This window comes from Bos mutus, chromosome 1 (assembly GCF_027580195.1).
Source record: "Bos mutus isolate GX-2022 chromosome 1, NWIPB_WYAK_1.1, whole genome shotgun sequence".
In the NCBI taxonomy this organism is placed as follows: domain Eukaryota; kingdom Metazoa; phylum Chordata; class Mammalia; order Artiodactyla; family Bovidae; genus Bos; species Bos mutus.
In genome coordinates, this window is record NC_091617.1 from 129,470,938 (window position 1) to 129,495,902 (window position 24,965).

General features: G+C 48.0%; 1 protein-coding gene and 1 non-coding gene across 3 annotated transcripts in view; one reads left to right on the plus strand and one right to left on the minus strand.

The window, feature by feature from the left end:
• The window catches only part of ESYT3 (extended synaptotagmin 3), a 59,053-nt gene extending 34,324 nt beyond the window's left edge, over positions 1-24,729 (minus strand). Inside the window, exons 1-2 of one of the 2 annotated variants that reach the window (XM_070375602.1) lie at positions 24,214-24,729; positions 1,386-1,427 (exon numbers count right to left, since the gene is read on the minus strand). In XM_070375602.1, the coding sequence (XP_070231703.1) occupies positions 1,386-1,427; positions 24,214-24,531 (360 nt within the window). In that variant the 5' untranslated portion in view covers positions 24,532-24,729. The remainder of the gene's footprint in view (positions 1-1,385; positions 1,428-24,213) is intronic. The other variant, XM_005908935.3, reaches the window with a different exon arrangement.
• Positions 12,534-12,606, plus strand: TRNAG-CCC (transfer RNA glycine (anticodon CCC)). The gene has a single exon. It is a non-coding gene; the product is annotated as a tRNA-Gly (tRNA).
• Positions 24,730-24,965: the final 236 nt, after the last annotated feature.

Here is a 24,965-nt window from a genome sequence, read left to right on the forward strand (position 1 = left end):
TAACTATGGCCATGGTTCTCATGCTTACAGTGAGATCCCAAGATTTGCTGCCATTGTGCAGCCCACCATGAAACAGTCATTCAGTGAATTAATAAGATGAAGCTCTTTGGTTCTGTGCTAAAACATATGCCACCCAAACCAACACCATGGTGTAAATAAGGAGCAGGTGCCAGAGGTTTAAGAAGAAAAAAAAAAGAAACCACAGAAGATAAATTTAAATTGTTTCCTATGGATTTGATTTTTTTCCCTAAGAATCAGAGAAGGCTGCCTATAGCTGAATTCTGCAGCAGGACAACTCATGGCCCTGGGAACCAAGTGTGGGACCTGGGGAGAGAGGGTGGCAGAGACAGGGGACCTGGTGGCAGGAGATGGTGATCAGAGAGGGATACAGATGGCATTGGAGGTATGGGCTGGAGGGGCAGCAGCCCATGTGTTCTATTTGGGACAGGCCTACTCCCTCTTCCTCTCTGGGACCTGGGCCTTTATTTATTTTAGTTTTGTGTGTGTGTGTGGACCATTTTGTCTTTTACTGAATTTGTTACAATATTGCTTCTAGCTTACCTTTTGTTATTTTGGCCACAAGGCATGAGGGCTCTTAGCTCTCCGCCAGGGATCAAAACCTGCACCCCCCAGCCCCCATTGGAAGGCGAGGTCTTAACCACTGGACCACCAGAGAAGTCCCTTGTGCTTTAAAGATGCAGCTCCCTCTTTTCAAACCCCAATCAGAGGAGACTGAAGGAGGTGAGTTTCAGGGCTTAATGCCCATTCTCTCAGAGGCCTCGATGAGCCAGGCATTGTGATTCTTTAATTACCTCATTAATCCTCACAACAACCCCATGAGGCAGGGACCATAATTATTCCCATTGCACAAAGGCAGGAAGCAGCTCTGAGACATCAGGGGACCTGCCCTGGTTGCAGAGCCACTGCTGCCAGATCGTGGCTGGGGACCAGGCGAAACCCAGCAGCTGCTGTCAAATCCCTAATCACAGCCTTCCTCTCCCCAGGACACGCTGGTCTCAGCCTGGTGGGATTGGAGGCCTGCATTTCCCTCTGTACCTTCTATCTTTTCTGCTGTGGCCATGCATTAATTTCGCAATTAAAAGACAAAAATTTCACAATTAAAAAAAAAAACTTCTTTTTTTAAGAAAAGAAAGTCATTGTCTGGTGAGGAGAAGAACCCTGAGGATGGGAAAAGTGGAAGGCCACCACCCCAGGGACTAAGGGCCACCTTTGGCTCCCAGACAAGGCTTCCACCAGGACTGCAGGACTGCCTTGCTCACACAAGCTTCCCCCATATCCCCGCCCCATCCAGGGTCCACGCCAGGCCCAGAGGGAGGACAAGGCCTAGAGTGAGGCCAGCACCCCCAGGCCCGCCCCGGCCTTACCTTGTTGGCCCATTCAACCCGTTCCACGTCCGGGAAGTGAATCTAGGGAACAGAAGGCCGAAGAGGAAGTTAGACTTGAGACCTGCCGCCCTCCCAGAACCAGGCAGGCTCCCACTCCCAAGCACAGGAGCTTTGCTGAGACCCACCCTGGAGACCCAGAGCCCACCCTCCAGGAGGGGAACTAGCCCGGTGGTGCCCACCCGCCTTGGACCACCTGACACTGATGCGACCCTGGCCGGGAGACATGGAAGGGCCGTTCTGCACTGACCCTCCACCCTCACCTTCCTGATGGAAGCATAGAACCCCAACCTGGGCCTCCCCCAGGGTGACACCTGAGTTGGCTTCTTGCAAATTCCATCCCCCTTATTTTAATGATACAAGTAATCATAGCCTCTGCAGAAAAATTAGGAAATATAGCTAAACAAAAGGAAAAATATTTTATCAGAGAACACTGCCTGGTAATAACTGTCATTACCAGGTTGATTTCCAGGCTCTTCTAGAAACAAGTATCTGTAGTTTTCACAGAAACTGAGGTCACAGTGCTTTTTCTTAGCCTGCTTTTTTTCACTTAACAATATATTATGACAGTGCTGACCCAAAGGTAACTGCTGCCCATTTGAAAGGCCAACAAGGGCACTCTGCCATTTTCAGGGGCAACTACAGAGTGGGGTGCCCCCTCACCTCCCTGGGCCCCACCCAAGGCTCCCTGTCCCCAGCAGGGAGGCCCCTCGGGCCAGGTCCTATATTCACAGCCTTGGGCCTGCCAGGTGAGGGGGATGGAGGTGGGGGGAGGTCCCTGTGAAGTGACAATTCTGTTGCCTAACCTTCGCATGACATGATTCTGAGGGTGCTGAATCCCTCCCCACAAAAGTCTCAGTTTCAGAATGTCTACTGAGCTTAATACCCACCTCCTACTCCAGTCCCACCATCATCCCCGGCACCAGGATTTTCTGGGATGGACACAGTAAGCATGTGTGGGTGCCATGGATCCATAAAACGAAACGATGTCGTTTTACTGTCGCCCTGCAAGTGTCTGGAGCATGAAGTCAACCCCAGATCAGGTTCCTGGTGGGCCTGGGACCTCCTGAGGAGGAGAAAGGGCCAGGCCTTCCCACCCCAGGGGCTCAGAAGGTGCGCTGTCCAGGGACTGAGTATATGTGTCTATACAGTGCACACGCCTAGTGCAGCCCTGTCAAATGCCAGCCCCTGTGCTGCCCAGAGATCCCCCAAGGATTCAAACACAGACCGAGGCCTCGTCCACCTGCCCAGGAGAAGAGCTGTTCCCAAAGGAGGGGAGAGAAACTTCATTCTCTCATGAGCAATATTTTTTGTCCTGTTTTTTAAATTTGGCTGCACTGAGTGGCTTGCAGGATCTTGGTTCCCCAACCAGGGATGGCACCCATGTCCCCTGAAGGGGAAGTAAGGAGTCTTAACCACTGGACCACCAGGGAATTCCCTTGGAGCAGTTGTTAACAGTCTGAGAGGTTAGAGAAGCGCAGTGCTTCTGAGACCCCTGGAACATCACACCATCCTCCCAGGCTCAGCTTCCCCAGCTCTGGGCCTGGGGCCGATACCAACTTGGAGAAGCATCTAATATTCCCAGGTGCTGCCAATACTGCCTGGTTCCCAGAGAGGGAGCCAGTCTGGCCCAGGAACGCAAGGGGATAATGGGGAAGGAATCTTGCGGGGAGTGGGGCAGGAGCCTGACCAGTTCACCAAACTGGATTCCAGGCCAGCGCAGGGGGAGACTCCTCAATTACCCCTGGGAACACTCACTACCCAACACTGAAGTAAAACTCCTGCATGTGGGGCTGAACCAGACCTCTTTCCTTCCTTTGATTTCTCCATTCACCTCTCTCTTAGACCTCCCTTCTTCCCAGCAGCCTTCCCAGAGCTCTCAGGTTGAGGCTCAGTGTCCCGATTAGGTGTTGCTGCTTCTCCATTACAGCCTTCAACACCCCTCATTAAAGTTGCTTGGCCTTCTGCCTGCCTCCTCACCGCATGGCAAGCTTTGGTGGGCTGACTCAGCTGTGCTCCCTCCTAGTGCCCATTTCAGGTGTATGAATGTCTTAATAACTATTTGTGGAATGAATGAATGAATGTGGAGTGAATGAATGCTCCTGTCCTCAAGGAGCTCCCAGGCTGCTAAAGGAAGCAAGCCATTAACAGGCTATTCCAGTACAGGATCAGCACCCAGGCCGGGGCAGGGGGGCCCACAAAAGGGAGAGTTTGGTTACAGCGGGGCTGTCACTGGAGCCTCTGCCCCTCTCCTGCCCAGGCCTGCTGGCTGGACCTTTCATACCCTTCCTTCCACCTTAACTTCCCATCCCGCCCCACACACCTTATGTGCATACCCCTTCCAATGCACTGCACCCCTGCCCAGGTGGTTTTCTCCCCTGGAAGCTGAGAAGTGCTGATCTGCTGGATCCTGGAAAGGTGATCCAGTGTGCTGGGTCTGACCTCACCCACACTCGGGATCTAGTCAGGCAAAGATTCCCGCACTGCCTCCATCTGATGAATCCAATAGATTCATCAGGGGGCACCAGGGTGGGGCTTCTAATTCATTTTTAACAAGCTCCTGGCATGATCCTAGAGTTCAGTCAGGGCTGGCTGTAAGGGGCCACTGACAGCCCACCTCCTGCATTAGAGTGACCCACACTGACCCTGAAGGGAGGACAGCATGGCAGGCCCAGGGCCCGCACTGAGTACATTGTCAGTCTCTACTGACCACCCTCGCCCATATTTGAGGCTCCTGCCTAAGAGATGTTCCCAGAGAGTGAGTCTGAACCCCTGACACGAGCAGTGATTCAGACAAAGAGACCATCAGGACACCCTATTTCGCCTTAGGCACCGAAGGGCCTCCCTGGGCCTGAATCTTAGCCCTGTCTCCCTCCTCCGGGAGACAACACAAGAGCTGGGCCACCTCCTTTGTGACTGCCCCTGAGTAAGTTCTGGACCAAGGAAGGAAGCAGACAGGCTGACCTTTATGGAGCAACTGCTCACACCCAGTGCGTCGTCAGTCCCATGCAGACAAACGAGTCTTTCTCTTATTATAATTTAGACCTTTCCTGATTCCAAAGTCTCAAAGTTATTCTGTTTTTATCTATTGGCTTTGTGTTTTAGTTTTCACATAAAAGTAAGGTCTTCAATAGTCTGGAATTTTTTTTTATAGTGGGTGAGGTAGGTATATAATTTATCCACACACTTGAAGTCAATTTTCTAAGAAGGAAGATAAGGGGAAGGAGCACAGGAGGAGAAAGGAAGCGGGGGGAGGGGGAGAGGGAGGGGGGAGGAGGTGGGAGGTTAGTTCACGTTTCCTACTAACTAGTGAAGGTACTTCCCTCACACACAAGCTTCTCACGTGCACCTCAGCGTGTTTCAGGACTTGGCACTGAACACCACAGTCTGTTTGCCTGTTCTGGCACCACTACCACACTATTTTGGGGTAGGGTGATTCCCCTCTTTTTGCTTTTCTTTTTCAAACTGCTTTAGATAATAGTAGGTATTTCTGCTTCCATATGAATTTCAGAATCATCTTGTCAACCTTCCCCAAAAATACCCTCCTCGGATTTTGATGGTTATATTTCCAAATTCATAGATTAATTTGTGGAAGAACTGACCTCTTTAACAGTATGACATTTTGCATCCATGAGCAGAATATTTCCCTTTATTTATTAATATTTGTATGAACTCATCCAAATTCATTTTTGAAAAATACAATCATTTTGTATGATTGTATTCACATTTAGGATCATAACCTTTTCTCTAAAGAAGTCCTACACATTTTTTGTTACATTACTCTGTGGGTTTTGCAGTTACTAAAAATGATGTTTCATTTTCTGGGCAACTTTTCTTGAAATTTGTTACCAGTTCTGTTAATTCTTTTTTTTTTTTTTTTTTCTGTTAATTCTTATAGGTAATTTATACACATTTGTAACCTCCAAGTGATAACAATTTCTTTTTTTCCCACTCCCTATCCTTATACCTGTTTCTCTGTGCCAGTCCTCTGGCACTACACAGGCACTCATGGTGATAGCAAATAGCTCTATCTGGTTCCCAACCTCGAAAGGAAGTTTCTCCATTAAGCATGATTTTTGCTATAAATTTGGGAAGACAGCCTCTATCAGACTGAGGAAGTTCTTTTCAATTTCTAAACTTCCAAGAGCTCTCATTATAAATGGGTACTGAACTATATTCAATACTTTCTCATATCTATTGAGCGACTCAAAGTTATTTTTTCCCTTTCATCCATTAATGTGATCAACTTAACTGATGTTTCTTTCTAAACCAGAACCATCTCTCTTTCCTAGGATAAATCCTACTTAAAATATTTAGCTAGCCTGATATCTCACTTAGGTTTTATACACTAATGATTCAAAGTAATACCTACAGCTTAAGTCCCCTTGGACTGCAAGGAGATCCAACCAGTCAATCCTAAAGGAAATCAGTCATGAATATTCATTGGAAGGACTGATGCTGAAGCTAAAACTTCAATACTTTGGCCACCTGACGCAAAGAACCAACTCATTGGAAAAGACCCTGATGCTGGGAAAGATTGAAGGCGGGAGGAGAAAGGGACAGAGGATGAGATGGTTGGATGGCATTACTGACTCACTGGACATGAGTTTGAGTAGGCTCTGGGAGTTGGTGATGGACAGGGAAGCCTGGCATGCTGTGGTCCATGGGGTCACAAAGAGTCAGACATGACTGAGCGACTGAACTGAACAGCTTTTGTTCTTGGACAATTACTATCTGATTTCGATATAGAGATTTTATGAATAATTGTAAAATAAGTGGGACACTTTTCCTTATCTTCTGAAACAACGTATAAATATATGAATTATCTGATTGATGGAATTTAGTACATCTTAACCTATAAAACCATCTTAGCCGGAGACTTCTGAAGGTGGTTAACTCACTCAAAAATGGTATGGACCTAACATAAGCAGAAGATATTAAGAAGAGGTGGCAAGAATACACAGAAGAACTGTACAAAAAAGATCTTCACGACCCAGATAATCATGATGGTGTGATCACTGACCTAGAGCCAGACATCCTGGAATGTGAAGTCAAGTGGGCCTTAGAAAGCATCACTATGAACAAAGCTAGTGCAGGTGATGGAATTCCAGTTGAGCTATTCCAAATCCTGAAAGATGATGCTGTGAAAGTGCTACACTCAATATGCCAGCAAATTTGGAAAACTCAGCAGTGGCCACGGGACTGGAAAAGGTCAGTTTTCATTCCAATCCCAAAGAAAGGCAATGCCAAAGAATGCTCAAACTACCGCACAATTGCACTCATCTCACATGCTAGTAAAGTGATGCTTAAAATTCTCCAAGCCAGGCTTCAGCAATACGTGAACCATGAACTTCCTGATGTTCAAGCTGGTTTTAGAAAAGGCAGAGGAACCAGAGATCAAATTGCCAACATCCGCTGGATCATGGAAAAAGCAAGAGAGTTCCAGAAAAACATCTATTTCTGCTTTATTGACTATGCCAAAGCCTTTGATTGTGTGGATCACAATAAACTGTGGAAAATTCTGAAAGAGATGGGAATACCAGACCACCTGACCTGCCTCTTGAGAAATCTGTATGCAGGTCAGGAAGTAACAGTTAGAACTGGACATGGAACAACAGACTGGTTCGAAATAGGAAAAGGAGTACGTCAAGGCTGTATATTGTCACCCTGCTTATTTAACTTATATGCAGAGTACATCATGAGAAATGCTGGGCTCGAAGAAGCACAAGCTGGAATCAAGATTGCCAGGGGAAATATCAATAACATCAGATATGCAGATGACACCACCCTTATGGCAGAAAGTGAAGAGGAACTCAAAAGCCTCTTGATGAAAGTGAAAGTGGAGAGTGAAAAGTTGGCTTAAAGCTCAACATTCAGAAAACAAAGATCATGGCATCCGGTCCCATCACTTCATGGGAAATAGATGGGGAAACAGTGGAAACAGCGTCAAACTTTATTTTTTGGGCTCCAAAATCACTGCAGATGGTGACTGCAGCCATGAAATTAAAAGACCCTTACTCCTTGAAAGGAAAGTTATGACCAACCTAGACAGCATATTCAAAAGCAGAGACATTACTTTGCCAACAAAGGTCCGTCTAGTCAAGGCTATGGTTTTTCCAGTGGTCATGTATGGATGTGGGAGTTGGACTGTGAAGAAAGCTGAGCGCTGAAGAATTGATGCTTTTGAAGTGTGGTGTCGAAGACTCTTGAGAGTCCCTTGGACTGCAAGGAGATCCAACCAGTCCATTCTGAAGGAGATCAGCCCTGGGATTTCTTTGGAAGGAATGATGCTAAAGCTGAAACTCCAGTACTTTGGCCACCTCATACGAAGAGTTGACTCATTGGAAAAGACGCTGATGCTGGGAGGGATTGGGGGCAGGAGGAGAAGGGGACGACAGAGGATGAGATGGCTGGATGGCATCACTGACTCGATGGATGTGAGTCTCAGTGAACTCTGGGAGTTGGTGATGGACAGGGAGGCCTGGCGTGCTGTGATTCAGGGGGTCGCAAAGAGTCGGACACGACTGAGCGACTGAACTGAACTGAATCACCATTTCTCTTTAGAGGTCAATGGTGTCCTTAAAGGTTAAAGGTCTACTGATCTCTTAGTGTGGTAATCTTGACATTTATATTTTTCTAGAAATGTATCTAGTTCATCCAGGCTTTCAAATGTCTTGAAACATAGTTATTTACAATGTTTCATTGTTTTAATCTGTTATGCCTATATAGTCATTTCTGCCTTTTTCATTCTATCAGATCAGATCAGATCAGTCATTCAGTCGTGTCCGACTCTTTGTGACCCCATGAATCGCAGCACGCTAGGCCTCCCTGTCCATCACCAACTCCCAGAGTTCACTGAGACTCACATCCATCGAGTCAGTGATGCCATCCACCCATCTCATCCTCTGTCATCCCCTTCTCCTCCTGCCCCCAATCCCTCCCAGCATCAGAGTCTTTTCCAATGAGTCAACTCTTCGTATGAGGTGGCCAAAGTACTGGAGTTTCAGCTTTAGCATCATTCCTTCCAAAGAAATCCCAGGGCTGGTCTCCTTCAGAATGGACTGGTTGGATCTCTTTGCAGTCCAAGGGACTCTCAAGAGTCTTCTCCAACACCACAGCTCAAAAGCATCAATAGTTTATCTTTCATAATCAAGCTTGACAAAGTTGTACCTATTGTCCTGTTGTTTAATCTTTTCAGACAACTAACTTCAGTTAATAATTTTCTTTACCTTTTATACTTTTGGCTGCACTGAGCAGCCTGAGGAATCTTAGTTCCCAACCAAGGATCAAACCCCATGCCCCCTGCACTGAGAGCATGAAGTCTTAACCACTGGACTGCCAAAAAAGTCTCTACTGTTATTTTAAAATGTTTCTTCATTTTCATCCTTATATTTATCATGTTCTTCTTTCTTCTTTGATCTAAACCTATTGTTCTTTTATTAGTCAGACTCTCTGAGTTTTAGAGTTGAATCATTTATTTTTCAATTTTTCTTATTTTATCATAAATTTAAAGTTATAAATTCCTTACAATTTTCAACATTGTTTTTCATCATTATTCAGCTCTCAGTTTTTGAAATATCCATGTTTTTAAAAAAGTTTTTTTTTTAATTTTAATTGGAGGCTAATTACTTTACAATATTGCAGTGGTTTTTGCTATACATTCACTTGAATCAGTCATGGGTGTACATGTGTTCCCCATCCTGAACCCTCCTCCCACCTCCCCCCCCATGCCATCCCTCAGGGTCATCCCAGTGCACCAGCCCTGAGCACCCTGTCTCATGCATTGAACCTGGACTGGCGATCTATTTCACATATGATAATATACATGTTTCAATGTTACTCTCTCAAATCATCCCACCCACACCTTCTCCCACAGAGTCCAAAAGTCTGTTCTTTACATCTGTGTCTCTTTTGCTGTCTCGCATATAGGGTCATTGTTACCATCTTTCTAAATTCCATATATATGCATTAATATATTGTATTGGTGTTTTTCTTTCTAAAACAATGGTTTTTAAATAGTAATATTTTAAAATTATCTAGACATATACCTACAACTATTCATTATTGTTTTCTAATTTCATTTCTTTATGTTCTGAACACTCTGCTCATTGGAATATATTGATAATACCTTTGTGGCCTGGTACATGATTCATTGGAATATATCAAAAATATCTTTGTAGCCTGGTATATGATTAATTCCCATGACTGTTCCACATATGACAAATTATTAATCACTGCCTTTAAATAGTGTTTATCCTTGTTTACCCTTTTGTATACTTGATTTTTCATTTTCAGAGAGGAATATATGAAAAACTTCAAGCCCAATTGCTGATTTATCTAATTCTCCGAGCAGTCTGTGAGTAGTTGGCTTATATTTCAAGTTTATATTATGAAGTACATATATGGCCATGATTATTACACCTTCTTAAATATGGTTCCTTTAATGAGCATATTGGAGAAGGGCATGGCAACCACTCCAGTATTCTTGCCTGGAAAATTCCATGGACAGAGGAGTCTTGTGGGTTCCAGTCCATGGGGTGTAAAGAGTCAGACAGGACTGAGCAACTAACATTTTCATACTTTTATAAGCATATAACATCTTTGTCTTTAAGACATATCTGAGTTAATATGAAAATTGTTACTATGGGCTTGCTTTTATTTCAAAGTTGTCCAGTTGTATCTTTTTTCCATCCTGTTTTCAACCTTTTTGAATTCATGTTATGTCCTTTAAGACTTACTTTAATCCCTTATTAGCCCCATTTTACAGATAATGAAACTAAGGCTGAGAGTGAACTTACAATCACCAGCTGTGGAGTATGAGAGCTGTGACCCAGATCCAGGACTGTCTGTGATTTTCCACTCGTCCACACTCACTCCTCTTATAAAACATTACATACCACTGTTTTCATCTCCTGCAGAAAGTCTAATTTGGCAGAGGACTGCCCTCATGGGACCTGAGCCTTCACCACTAGGCCACACTTTCTAAGTCACTAAGGGCTTCCCTGGTGATAAAAGATGGTAAAGAATCTGCCTGCAAGGCAGGAGATCTTGGTTTGATCCCTGGGTCAGGAAGATCCCTTGGAGAAGGGAATGGCAACCCACTCCAGTATTCTTCCCTGGAGACACAGGTGGGCTACAGGCCATGGGGTCGCAAAGAGTTGGACATACTGAGCAACTAACACATGCATAGGGTTCCATAGACACTTTCATTTGATCCTCCTCATGTTGTATAAAGTGAACAGCAAACACGCAATTATCCCCATTTTACATATGAGGAGAGGCTCAGAGAATAGCACTTGCCAAAATCAACCAGGAGACCAGAACTCAGATCTTCTCACCTAAGTCCAGCCTTCTTTTCCCTCATCCATTTACCCTCTCCTGCTGCTGCCTGAAATGTCAGCATTTGAAGTCTACTTCTTAGTGCTTTTCTAACCTACTCCTATGCATTTAAAATGCCACCTCTGTCAACCTCAGTTTTCTCATCCATAATGTGGGCACAGTACTACCAACTTCACAGAGTTACTGAGAAAATTAAATAAAACAATTCAAGTATGGTGCTCATTATACTTCCCAGCTCAGAGTAAATGCTCCAGAAATGGTGACTGTTAGTGGAAGGCATACAGACCTCAGAAGTACAAACACTGACACCTCTGACCTTAGGTACTTGCCAAAAACAAGATCCTGTGGGTTGTATGTCTAGTTCTGTTTGATCCAAAGCCCAGCAAATTCTCTGGGTCTCCTCGTGCCCATGGCTTTGCACTTTGGGAGACTGCTGAGAAAAGGGAGCAGAAGATGAGAAGAGGATAACACAGCTAAAACCGCTGAAGCACAAGAGGAAGGACCCTGTTGTTTCCCTGGCCTCTGCTGATTGGCTGAGCCCAGTGCCCAAGAGGCCCCATGGGAAATTCTGCCCAATGGGGGTGCTCCAAACGTAGGCAGGGCAAAAGGATCCAATCAAAGCCTCTGCCTCTGTCTTTCCCTCCCCAGGTAAACAAAGGGAAGGCAGAAAAAGAAGCCAGGTTGGCTCACTCTCAGACTGAATCCTAAAGTCATTTTCGTTCCAATTCCCATGAGCCTGGGAGTATCCAGGAGTCTCTGGGACCAGCTAGGATGAGAGACACACCCACCACCAGGCAATGCAAAGGGCTAGACTCTGAGCGGTTCTCAAACTTTTCTGTATAAAAACTTCACCTAGAAAGCTGGTGAAATGTGGATTCTTGGTCAGGTCCCTCTGAGATTCTGACTCAGGAGGATGGGGCAGGGCCTTGAAACTTGCATCTTTAATAAGCTCACCTGCTCCTTCTGATCCTGGTGGTGGAGGATGCGAAAGCATGAGTGCTCAGGGCCTCCCAGGCTGGAGGACCTGCCCCAGACCTAGAACAAGGTGGCCCTTCTGCTCCCCAGTGTTCCTGACCAGGGATACAGTCACAGCCTGTGTCTCCAGTGATTACTCTTAGGAGAATATCGCTTTGTCATCAAATTTTTACCCGTAGCCTACGGACCTCACTTCTTTTACAAAGGGAATATCTTTTGTGCCACAAAGAGCAAAGGGAGGCATGAACTAACAGGTGAAAAACACAGCATCACGATTCTGCCTGGCTTGAGGCTGCCCTGGCCTCTAACAGGTGTGTGGCCCTTTTCCTGCAGCCTCGGGTTTATCCTGATTGAGAGCAGAGAAGTTGCTCAGTCCTGTGCTGCCCACAGGATCTACAATCCAGAGAGAGAAAGGACAGATGTACTTCTAAATGGAGACAGAGCTCTTGAAGGTTCATCTCCATAGAAACACGAACACTCTTCTGACTGATGTATTACGGGTATGGGCAGTTCTCCAGAGCAATCCTGGAAAATTCAAAAGTTGCTGGGGCCTGTGGTCAAGTCACCAGAATCTCAGATGCCTGCTCTTCCGCCCGCAGGAGCCCTTGGGCAAGTTTCAACAGATGAGCTCTCAGCCCACATCTACAGCCTCCTTAAGCTAACACTGCCATGCTGCTATTAGTGTACTTGGGCCAAAGCCTTCCAGGCAAAGTGGACTAATAATTTAATGATGGCATCTTTAGATATGGTCAAGAGTGGTGGTAATCAGAGCCTAGAGAGGCAAGAAAGACTGCTAATCAAACCAAGTCTGGGACTTCCCTGGTGGTCCAGTGGCTAAGACTCTGCACTCCCAATGCAGGGAGCCCAGGTTCAATCCTTGGTCAGGGAACTAGATCCATATGCTGCAACTGAAGACCCTGCATTCCACAACTAAGAGCCAGTATAGCCATATAAATACACACACACACACACACACAAATAAATAAAACAAGTCTAAGAATTCTAGACTGGCAGAGGCCACCAAAATGGTCATGTTGGTGCTTCATCTTTAGGTGGTCACATGCTTTATTTCTTAAACTCTTTAGGAAAAGTGATTGCACAGCAGTGAGGAAATGGAACCAGACTGTGAGGGCTGCATGCCATAGGTGGGCAGGGGGTGGAGGGGTGGAGCCCACAGATGGGCTGAAGTTGGGCTGAGAGGCCTGGACAGGAGGTTCTGGCCACCAGACTCTCTCAGGAGGCAAGGGACTAGAGGGCTTCACTTAGAGAGCATGCCTGTCACTCGGTGAATCCTGCTTCGCACTCACAGAGACAGTGGCTCCTCCCTTGGGAGCAGCTGTGTACAGACATAGAGATACACACAGACATATACAGGTAGGTGGACACACACATGTAGACACACATACCAAGATATACACAGATGCACAGATACATGTACACACAGACACACACACCCAGAACTACACAGACCCATCCACAGAATCACTTGTTGTTCAGTCGCTAAGTCATCTACAACTCTGTGATCCCATGGACTGCAGCCTATCAGGCTCCTCTGTTCTCCACTGTCTCCCATAATTGGCTCAAATTCATGTCTATCAAGTTGGTGGTGCTATTTTACCATCTCATCCTCTGCCACCCCCTTCTCCCATCACCCTCAATCTTTCCTAGCATCAGAGTCTTTTTCAATGAGTCAGCTCTTCACATCAGGTGGCCAAAGTATTGGAGCTTCAGCTTTAGCATCAGTCCTTCCAATGAACACTCAGGGTTGATTTCCTTTAGGATTGGCTGGTTTGATCTTGCAGTCCAGACTCTTAAGAGTCTTCTCCAGCAGTACAATTTGAAAGCATCAATTCTTTGGTGTTCAGCCTTCTTTATGGTCCAACTCTCACATCCATACATGACTACTGGAAAAACCATAGCTTTGACTGGCCAGACCTTTGTTGGCCAAGTAATGTCTCTGTTTTTTAATACGTGGTCTAGGTTGGTCATAGCTTTTCTTCCAAGGAGCACTTGTCTTTTAATTTCATGTCTGAAGTCACCATCCACAATGATTTTGGGGCCCAAGAAAACAAAATTTGTCACTGCTTCCATTTCTTAACCATCTATTTCTCATGAAAGAATGGGACCAGATGCTATGATCCTTAGTTTTTTAAGTGTTGAGTTTCAAGCCAGCTTTTTCACTCTCCTCTCTCACCCTCATCAAGACACTCTTTAGTTCCTCTTCACTTTCTGCCACTGAATCACATGTACACACAAAGATCTAAGTACATACTCTCTTTTCTAGAAAGAAAAAGAAAAAAGCCTCTGGATCCTGCTCCAAAGGGCATTTCTATACACACACTCCTGCTGACTCATCTGATCTTACCAACCCATCCCCAATGGAAAGAAGAGAGAAGATCCTCTCCCAGGTGTCTGGCGGGGAAGGGGACGCTGCACAAGAGGCCTTGCTGGGTTCCTGTCCTCTTGAGACAGTCCCTGCTCTCTGGGTGCCTCTGCAGAGTTCCTCCCCCACCAGAAAATAGCCCATATTTCAGTCACTTATCTCCTGATGAAACATTGCCTTACATCCCTTTTTTTCTCTGTTCTTGGGAGGTAAACGTTTAACCATGAAAACTGCTTTTAAAAATTATTATTATTTTTGACTGTACAGCACAGCATGTGGGATCTTAGTTCCCCAACCAGGTGCTGAATCTGGGCCCCCTGTATTGGAAGCTTGGAGTCTTAACCACTGGAACACCAGGAAAGTCCTGGAAACAGCTATTAAATCTGTTACTTTTGGGGTGAAAATCACCCTGCCCAAAGTGCCTTAAGAGAAATAACTGCTTTGCCAGCTTAGAATTCCATTTTTGGGCTTCCCTGGTGGTTCAGGAGTAAAGAATCCACTTGTCAATGAAGGAGACCTGGTTGGGAAGATTCCTCTGGAGAAGGAAATGGCAACCCACCCCAGTATTCTTGCCTGAAAAATCCCATGGACAGAGGAGCCTGGCAGGCTACAGTCCATGGGGTTGCAGAGTTGGACATGACCGAGCAACTAAACAATAACCACTGTTCTAGAATCTGTAGGTTCCTGAACAGCACAACCAGCCTTGAACTGTCCTCAGTTGGCTGGACTCAGCAGGATGACTGAGCAGACAGATAATGTGGGTGGCAGAAGCCTGTCATCCAGGCTGAGGAGTAAGGGCTCAGAGCAGAGAGGGACTGCTCCGAGTTACCTGCAGAGTCATTGCTTCAAGGAGTGCATGCATGCATGCAAAGTCGCTTCATTCGTGTCCAACGCCTTGTGACCCAATGGACTGTAGCCTGCTGGGCTCCTATGAACCCATGCCCTTCTCCAGGGGATCTTCCCAACCCAGGGATCGAACCCAGGTCTCTTTCACTGCAGGCAGATTCTTTACCACTAAGCCACTGGGGAAGCCCCACCTGAGTATAATCCTAAATTGCCAGAGAGTTCAGTGACCCTGCTAGGTCTGGTAATGCCTTGAGGGTAAAAAAACTTATCCTTTTGCTCATTAAATTAGTAAAAAGCCAACCATCCAATCCTAAAGGAGGGCAATGCCAAAGAATGTTCAAATTACCAGACAATCATGCTCATTTCACAAGCTAGCAAAGTCATGCTCAAAATCCTCCAAGCCAGGCTTCAACAGTACATGAACCAAGAACTTCCAGATATACAAACTGGATTTAGAAAAGGCATAAAAACTAGAGAGAAAATTTCCAACATCCGTTGAATCATAGGAACAACAAGAGAATTCCAGAAAAACATCTACTTCTACTTAATTGACTACGCCAAAGCCTTTGACTGTGTGGATCACAACAAACTGGAAAATTCTTCAAGAGATGGGAATACCAGACCACCTGACCTGTCTTCTGAGAAATCTGTATGTCGGTCAAGAAGCAACAGTTAGAACCAGACATGGAACAACAGACTGGTTCCAAATTGGGAAAAGAGTACGTCAAGGCTGTATATTGTCACCCTGCTTACTTAACTTATATGCAGAGTACATCATGTGAAATGCTGGGCTGGATGAAGCACAAGCTGGAATCAAGAGAATTTTGCCAGGAGAAATATCAATAACCTCAGATATACAGATGATACCACCCTAATGTCAGAAAGTGAAGAGGAACTAAAGAGCGTCTTGATGAAGGTGAAAGAGGAGAGTGAAAAAGCTGGTTTAAAATTCAACCTTCAAAAGATGAAGATCATGGCATTTGGTCCCATCACTTCATGGCAAACAGATGGGGGAAAATGGAAACAGTGACAGACTTCATTTTCTTGGGCTCCAAAATCAATGCAGATGGTGACTGTAGCCATGAAATGAAAAGATGCTTGCTCCTTGAAAGAAAAGTTACGACCAACCTAGACAGCATATTAAAAAGCAGAGACATTACTTAGCCAACAAAGGTCCGGCTAGTCAAAGCTATGGTTTTTCCAGTAGTCATGTACAGTTGTGAGAGTTGGACCATAAAGAAGGCTGAGCGCCAAAGAATTGATGCCTTCAAACTGTGTTGGAGGAGACTCTTGAGAGTCACTTGGACAGTAAGGAGATTAAACCAGTCAATCTAAAAGGAAATCAACCTTGAATATTCATCAAAAGGACTGATGCTAAAGCTGAAGCTCCAATACTTTGGCCACCTGATGTGAAGAAAAGACCCTGATGCTGGGAAAGACTTTAGGCAGAAGGGAATGATGGAGGATGACATGGTTGGATGGCATCACTGACTCAGTGAATTTGAGCAAGCTCCAAGAGACATGACTGAACAACAATAGTCATCATCTTCTTCCTCCTCTGCCTGTTCCTCCTCCATGCTGATAAGGCCACAGTGAAGAGGAAATGAGGACCTTTCAAGTTCTTAAGTTTTGACAGATAAGTTTAATGTGTAATCTATATAAGGAATTAGAGAAACAGGGTCTGAGTTGTTTTTTTTTTTTTTTAATCTTTTGGCTACATTGCAAAGCTTGTGGGATCTTAGTTCCCCAGCCAGGGATCAAATCCAGGTCCCCTGCACTGGAAGCCCAAGTCTTACCTGCTGGACTACCAGGGAAGCCCAGGGACCAAGATTTACATTGCCGATGTTCAGTGTGGCATTCATGCCACAGATTTTTATTGAAAGCCTATCTGAACTGGGCACTGAGCAAAGAGCTGAGGGTACAGAGAGATATAAGACACACACCTTAAAAGAATATTTGATCTGGAGGAAAAGTTGGGACATAAAAATAGGTAGGTGCAAGTCAACACGGGCAGTGGGTGTGACAGAAGGGTTGCAGCGCAGGTCCCTGAGCTTTGACTTGAAGGAAGAGTCAAGGGAGCCAGACTGGAAGATCAGAGGGAGAAATTTGCAGACACAGAGAGGAAACAACACCCACCTCGGCCCACCAAAGAAACAGGTCCAACTTTGACATAACCAAAATACTGGATGTCCGAGAAATGGTCAAGCCACTTACGGTCTCTTCATATTAAGGATATCATAACCTTTAAGGATTTTTTGAAAGAATGTTTGCAAGATAATATTAAGGCCACAAAAAAAAAAAAATTCAAGAGTACAAGTTTTCAAAAGATTGTTTTCATATACCTTTTATACAAAGGAAGTGTTCTCAAACATAGGGTATATTTCCGGGTGGTGGAATTGTAAATGCTTACTCTAATATTTACTTATAGTCCATATCCAAATATCCTACCATGGGAATATTTGCACTTTTATAACCAGAAAAATGAGATTTTTAACCAGTTTATAGCCAGTTACTTTAAAAAGTAAACACAGTGTGGGCAAAAGAATGGATTGGGTGAACCTGGGGTTTTGAAACATCCTACCTCCTGGAGAGTTTCTTGGCTTATCAAGGACTAGTGACCCTGGGCACAGTGGGATGGGACTTCTCAGGCAGGAGCAGCCACCCACACCTACACAGAAAGGGTGCACAGGAGCTGAGCCCTGACTCCCAGTGCAGCCTGAGGGATTCAACCATCATTTCCTTGGTTTGAAGTGACAGGAGAGGTAACAAGAATGAGACTCTGTCCCTTTAATAGTTCCCACTGGGCCAGAAAACATTTAACTGTCTCTTCACTATTTGCAGTAGAAGAGGAGGTGGTGGAGGAGGAGTTGGTGGAGGAGGAAGGAGGGGAAGAGGGAGAGGGGAAACTTTCCTCCAGCACACAGGAACACTTTGGGGCTATGAGCTCTAGGTTTCCTGAGATTTAAAAATGCCTGAGAGTCTACCAGGAGAAGTAACTCTGAATGGAGGATGGGAGGATAGGAAGGCAGGGCCCCAGTCCCCTGCTCCTCTATGTAGCTGTGTTGTGGCCTTCATGGGTCATGATGAGGATGACAGCTCACACCTCCCAGCAGCTCCCCCAAAGTCACTGGGGTCATTCCCACGGACAGACCGTCTCTGTCTGGGGTCAAGGCTCTGGACCACAAGGCCAAGACAAGCTGAACTCAGCTCTCCGTGCCTTTCTGTCCCCTGGTGAAGGACAGGGGCTGTTCTACCCTTGGCCCTGATCCCAACCTACCAGCTGACCTCCCAATGACTTGGATCCTTAGCTTGGAGAAAAGGTTTCGGGGACTCCTCTATTCCAGGAAGATTCAGCTCCCCATAACTTGCACCAGGCAGTCTCCTGTGAGTCTCGTTGCTGTTGTTCAGTCGCTAAGTCTTGTCTGATGTCTGACTCTTTGCAACCCCATGGACTGCAGCACATCAGGCTCCTCTTTCCTTCACTATTTCCTGGAGTTTGCTTAGATTCGTGTGCAATGAGTTGGTGATGCTATCTAACTATCTTATCCTCTGCCACTCCCCTCGCCTTTTGCCCTCAATCTTTTCCAGCATCAGAGTCCTGTGAGTCTGGGTATCATTAATTGCCATCCAGATCTGCTCACCCCAGGACAAGATGAGCCACTCAAGTGACCAAACATGATGGAAACTTTGGGTCCGAGTGACCCACCCCCTCCTACAGCCTCTTCCTCCAAGGAGGCTGTCTGGGTTAGATTCATTCCCTCCCCCATGTTTTCCCAGAACGTGCATTCCACCTTGTAGGATCAGGCTGTGTCAGAAAAGTCTGTTCTCGTGGGTCTGCATTCAGCTCAGAGGTTCCTTGAAAGCAGGGACCATGTGTCACTCATGTTGTGGGCCAGGGTGCAGCATGGTGCCTGACATTGCAAGTCCTCAATAGATGCTTGCTCACTGAGTAAAGGAACAAACATGTGGATGCCTAAGTTCCCTGTGCCAGGCCCATATTCTGCCTCTCTTATTACCCAACCCAGGCCCAGGACATGATAAGTCCATGATGCATCACTAGGTCGTGGGGCAGAGACCCAAGGGGCATGATTAAAACCTGCCCTGCCCCTTCCTTCCTGAGGATGGGCCTGACTCGGAGCCATATGAATGACCTCACGGGGCTGCAGAGGCCTTTTGGGAAAGAAGTCCCCAGCTCCAAGCCACGCCCAACAAGTCTTGATGTTTAAAACCAGGCTCCATGGCCCTGACTCTGAGAATTGAGCTTTGGGATTGAAGTTGAGAGTTCCCACCCTAGCTCACAGCTGTCACTGCATTTACTCCCCTAATTAGCAGAATTAGTACAGGACTGACTGTGGTAGCCTGGGCCCTGGAAGACTGCCGCTCCACCCACAAAAGGAATGTGAACTCTCAACCTCAGGAAAGCAAAGCGCTCAGCCCTGGTTGTCGGGCTGAACAGCTGGCACAGAAACTTAGAAGGATCCATCCCAGGTATCATCGTCCCAGGGCTGCTGCTGCGAACCTTGGATCGCTTTGAGCGAATGGCTCACCTCTCCTGGGTGTTTGCTTCAGTGGGCACCCCCACTTAGGTGGTGGGGAGGCAAGAAAGATTGGGAACAGTGTCCTGTGGGTTTGGGGCACTGGAGAAAAGCTAAGTTGGAGCTGATCAGTGGTGGCACACTCCTGCAGCTAAAAAGGCTCTAGAGCATCCCCTAGAACCTCATCATTTTCAGGCAGGAATCAGAGACTCAGAGAAGATAGAGGACCTTCGCAAGGTCCCCCAGTGAATGAGCCTCAGACTCCAAGTCCACACCACCACATCACATCAGCCCACTCCCCTGCAGGAGACACATGAGGGTTAACTGTCTCCCACGAAGCTGCCAACTGACTGCTATCAGCTGCCAGGAGAGTGAGCATGGCCAGGCCTGAGACCACAGATAGACACAAGGTTTCTGACAGTTCTTTCCCCTGACTACCAGGTGGGCCCTCATCCCCCAGACACATCCACCTGGAGGCAGGTGAGACTTGCACCAAACTTCCCTCCTCACACCGGCCCACTCGTGCAGGGGCACAAAAATATCTGATAAACAAACCAATTATCCAAGTGAGCGCTGGTCAAGGGCTCCATGAGCAACAACCCATAAACCACAGGGCGGCAAAGGGCCAATTGTGCCCAGATCTTGGAGGCAGCCTGTGGAGACCCAGCTGGGGGCCTGAGCCTCTGGGCAGGGGAGGGTGGAGGCTTCAAGCAGTATAGGTTACCTGAGGAGCCCAGAGCACCAAGGACTGACTCTGAAGATCAGGTGGGAAGTTTAGGAAGTACCAGAGGTGGAATTCCATGAACGGAACCCCAGGAAGGGCTGGAGTCTCCAGTGGGCCCTGCACCCTGCAGCCATCCAACTCCAGAGCACATTTGCTGCTGGGCCATTTGGTAATGAGCTTCATTTCATGTTAGGAAAATAGAGAGTTGAGAGGGCTGGGAAATTGCAAAGGATACAGTGACAGACCCCCAGAGCATGCAGTCATGTCTGGCTCTGAACAAGCAGCTTTTCAGACTCAGCTCATCACAACCATGTGTAGAAACGGAGCCTTCAAGGCCAATGGCTAGATGAGTGGTGGAGCGGGGACTATGGGATCAGGGTCTCTAGTTCTATCACTGTGCTGTCCACCGCTCCCAGCCCTGGCAAGGTGGGCTGACCGCAAAGGCTCTTGAAAGTGAAAGTCGCTCAGTCGTGTCCAACTCTTTGCTCTTAATTCTTTGAAAAATCTAAAAACTGAGTATGAGGAACATTGGCATGAGTGGCAGGCAGTGGCTGCTCCCCTGTTCAGAAGAGGAACTGCTGTTTGTCCACGTGGCTGGGTCACATTCACAGGACAAGGGCCTCCCTGGCATCGTCACTTGTGACCCCTTCTATAGCAGAAGCAGCCTTCCCTTGAGCTGTTCCTGGAAGGGAACCAGAGGAGGAGTGGAGCTGTATCAAGTTAGACCAGAAACAACCTCCTTTAACAGGATTTCACAGGTGGGGACAATGAGAGCCAGCGCGGGAAAGCAACTTCTCTTATCACCTGGAGGCAGCAGCTGGTATGACATGTTGAGGAGGAGTCTAGTGGGGCAGGAAATGACCGCTGCAGTGAGAAGGGATTGCTGTGGCCTCTCGGGTCTGGCTCAGCCTGGCCTTGGCCTCTGTCCCCTCACAGGGACTGGGTGCAAATTAGAGCAAGGTGCGCACATGGCTGGACAGGCAGCAGGGGCGGGGGTCCACCCCCACTCACTGGGTGCTGGGTGATGACCTGCAGGGCTTCAAGGCCCTCAAGACCTTTTCTTCAACACCCTGGCTAGTGGTCTGCCAGTTGTTAATTAGTAAAAATATTTCTGGACACCAAAGATCATAGTCCATTAATCCCCTTTCACTCAAGAAAACCAGTTCTCCAAACAGGGAAGAAGGCCCACTGAAGGGTCCACATGTCAGATAAAGATGCCCAAGCTCTGAAATCGTGGGCAAGGGTCCCTCTTCCCCACCACATGGGAGCCACCTCTGTCTTCATAAACAGTGTCTGTCCTCAGGAGGCAGGCAGAGGGAAATTCAACCAAGTAGGTTCCAGATTTTCCACATCATCCCTGGGCATGGAAATCTCCACGAGGCAGACTCAAAAGCCCACGTTTGCATCTATTTGTGTGCTCTCCACAGGTGTTCACACAGACAACCTACTTCCCCAGACCTGCTTCACATTCCAGATCCCCAGTCCCAGTCATAGGCACCCAGCTCTCCAAATCAGAATGCAGAAGACCCTGGTCCCTCCTGCACCCTGCTCTAGAGCCCTCCCCCCGCACCCTCGCACCTTGGTCCCCACTACCACTGATACCACCTTGGCTAAAATTGGTTTCTCACCTGGTCTCTTTCCTCCAGCTTCACCCCTCCCGCCCTGCTGCTTTTTACAGGACCTTTCCAAAACCTTCCCCAGACTCCCTTCAGAATCAGCCCCAACCTCCATCACACCTACCTCAATCTGGCCCCTGTCCTTCAGCCTGCACTGCACACATCAGCCAGGCAAAGCACCCAACACCTGCTCAGATACCAACCACACCGTGCCTCCACGCTATGCTCACAGGCCTTCTCTGCTTAGACTGCTCTTGGCAGGGCCACTGCTTCAACCCAGCGGGCTCAGGCCTGGGGTATGGTTTACAGGATAAGAATCCAGGAGGTACCGTCTTGGGTTCTGTCTCATCCATCTCGCTGAGCTCCCTGTTGGCTAGGTCCATGTAGCTCTGGGGTCACCTCCCTCAAGAGAAGCCAGAACAGTTTCTATGGTGTCTGTAGGAGATAGGGGGTTGGGGAGTATCAGGGCCCCTACAGGATCTGAGTCTTACTCCAATTTCAGAAACATTGCCTTGGTATACAGCTAAGTGCCTGGAGGCCTCCCTAACACAGGGAGGGGCAAAAAAGGGGAGGTGTCATTTGGTGAGGTCTCAGGGACTGAGGCTGCCATGGGGGTCATGACAGAGGCCTAACAGCCAGCCTGAGATCCTCATCAGTGAGTAAGGAGTGTGGTCAGGTACAGGTCTGCTCTCTGGGTCCACACTTCTCAAGATCACAAGCCTCCATAGAACAAGCAAGGTCTGGGGAAGACAGGCCCCAGACTCAGTCTCCAAGGCTGCTACCCAATATTTGTAAACCTAATTCTGAAGCTTTACTGTCCATCCATATATTAATAAGTATTATGGGGACTTCCCTGGTGGTCCGTTGGTAAAACTCTGTGCTCTCAATGCAGGGAGCCCGGGTTTGATCCCTGATCAGGGAACTAGATCACATGCCACAACTAAAAAATTCCTGCATGCTGCACCTGAGACCTGGAGCAGTTAATAAATAAATAAAAGGTATCATGAGCTAAATTGTGTCTCCCAAAATTTATATTTTTAAGTCCCAATCCCGAGTACCTTAGAATGTGACTGTATTTGGAAATAGAGTCTTTATAGAGATGATTAAGTTAAAACAAGACCATTAGGGTGGGCCCTAATCTAATCTGACTGATGATCTTATAAGAAGAGGAAATGTAGACACAGATATGTAGAGAGGGAGGGCCACATGAAGACATAAGGGGACAGAGCCAAGGAGAGGCATCAGAAGAAACCAACCTTGCCAACACCTTGGTCTTAATAAATTTCTAGGCCACCCAGCCTGTAGTACTTTACAGCAACTGTAGAAAACTAATGCAATAAGGCTTACTTTCGAATTTAACATAAACGGGCCTTTCTAATATCTTCTTCTCATCCCCCTTCAGCAGTTACTGTCACCGGTGGGGGTGAGGAACCTACAGCCTGGCTGGATTCTAGAGTACAGGCCTCAAGCCAGAGGAGGTGAGGGGTCTGGTGGCCTCTGGACAGCTCTCCCGCAGTGTGCCTGAATGTATCTGGAAGCCATCAGAGACAACCAGCCCCAGTTCATCATCCAGAGAAGAGGGCTTACAGCAGACCAAGTCTCAGACCAAACGCCCCTCTTGCAGGTGTTTCCCAAACTGATCATGAGACTCAGGGAGGTTCCTTAATTCCACCTGGGGGTTGTGAGGTGGGGCCTAGGCTTGTTTCTGTTAGGTGGGCCAGGAGATTCTCAGGATCAGAAGCATTTGAGAAGCCACAGCCCAGGTCATTCCACACCAGGAGATGGTTGTGTAGCTGCAGAGTGTGTATCGGCGTGTCTCTACCAGTCCAGGGAGGGAGAGAAGCCTGTGTCCCAGCTAGGCGGAGGCTGGGCCTCTCTCTCTCCCTCGCAGTCCCATCCCTGAACTCTGGTCTCTAGCCCGGCCGCCTCCCTCTGTCCCGGCCTCTGCCAACGGCAGCTAGTCTGCGTTTCTGTCACTGCTGTATCTGTCAGTGTTGCACCCTGCGTTTTTGCCTTGAATCAACAGGCGAGTGGAAGAAGTGTCTTCTGTCTCCCTCACCAGTAACTTTGCAGAGTCCCAGACGCCCTTGTTTTTCTCCTGGGTGTGGCCCTCCTGCGATTTTTCTCCCAGGTTCTGGGCCCTCAAGTGAAACCCTGGTTCACGCTCCCAGCACAGCAGGACCAGCGGTGGGAATGAGACCAGGGAGCGCCGCGGCTAGAGGCACGGCCACAGCCCCCAGGGTCTGTCCCCTGGGGACCAGGTGTGAGGGTCCTAGGCTCCCGCCCTCCTTCGGGTCTGCGCGCCCCAGCTCCTTCGCCGACCTCAGCTTCCTTCCGAACCCCCAAGGCATCCCCCCAACTCCGACCCTCCGCCCGGCTAGGCCCGGCTCACCCAAGCGGGCAGGTGCTGGCCCAGCAGCTCGCGGCTGATGAACTGGCGTTCGTTGTCTAGGAATTCGAAGGCGGCAGCCAGGCGCCCGAGCTTCCCGCGGCGGTTCCTGCGCCACCACATCCACAACAGGACGCCGAGCAGCAGCCAGGTGATGCTGAGTCCCAGGTAGCCGGCTAGGTAGACGGGCGCCAGGCAGAACAGCACGCGCGCCGCGAAGGCGTAGAGCTCTGGCAGCAGCTGGCTGGGTAGGCGCGGCTCGCGGCCCGGCGCGCGCTCGGTCCCCCGGGCGCCGGGGGGGCAGGGCTCCTCCGAGGGCATCTCGTCGTCTCCCTCTGCCCTCACCTGAATTCAGGTCTGCGCGCCGCGACGCCCAGGCACATCTGTCCTCCAAGGGCGAGGACCAGACCGCGGCACCGCGCCGCACCTGCCCGAGTGGACTCTCCTGCGCAGTTTCCGCGCCGCGAACTCGGGGTTCTAAGTAGAGCACCGAGCGCAGCGCCTAGGAATGCGCTGCGCCGCAGCAGCTCTCGGCTCTACACCAAGCCTCCAGTTTAGGATGTCTCCGCCCCCGGGGGTGGGTCCAGGCAGCAGGGGGCGGGGTCAGGCTGCTGGGCTGGCGCCTGGCAAGGTCTAAATAGAAACCCAGTGTTGAGGGCGCCCCCGCACTTAAACGTTCTTTGCAGGTGCCCTAAGAAGTTGTAGGCACAACACTCGGGTTTTGCCCCGGGGAGTTTGTGACTCACTGAAGCATG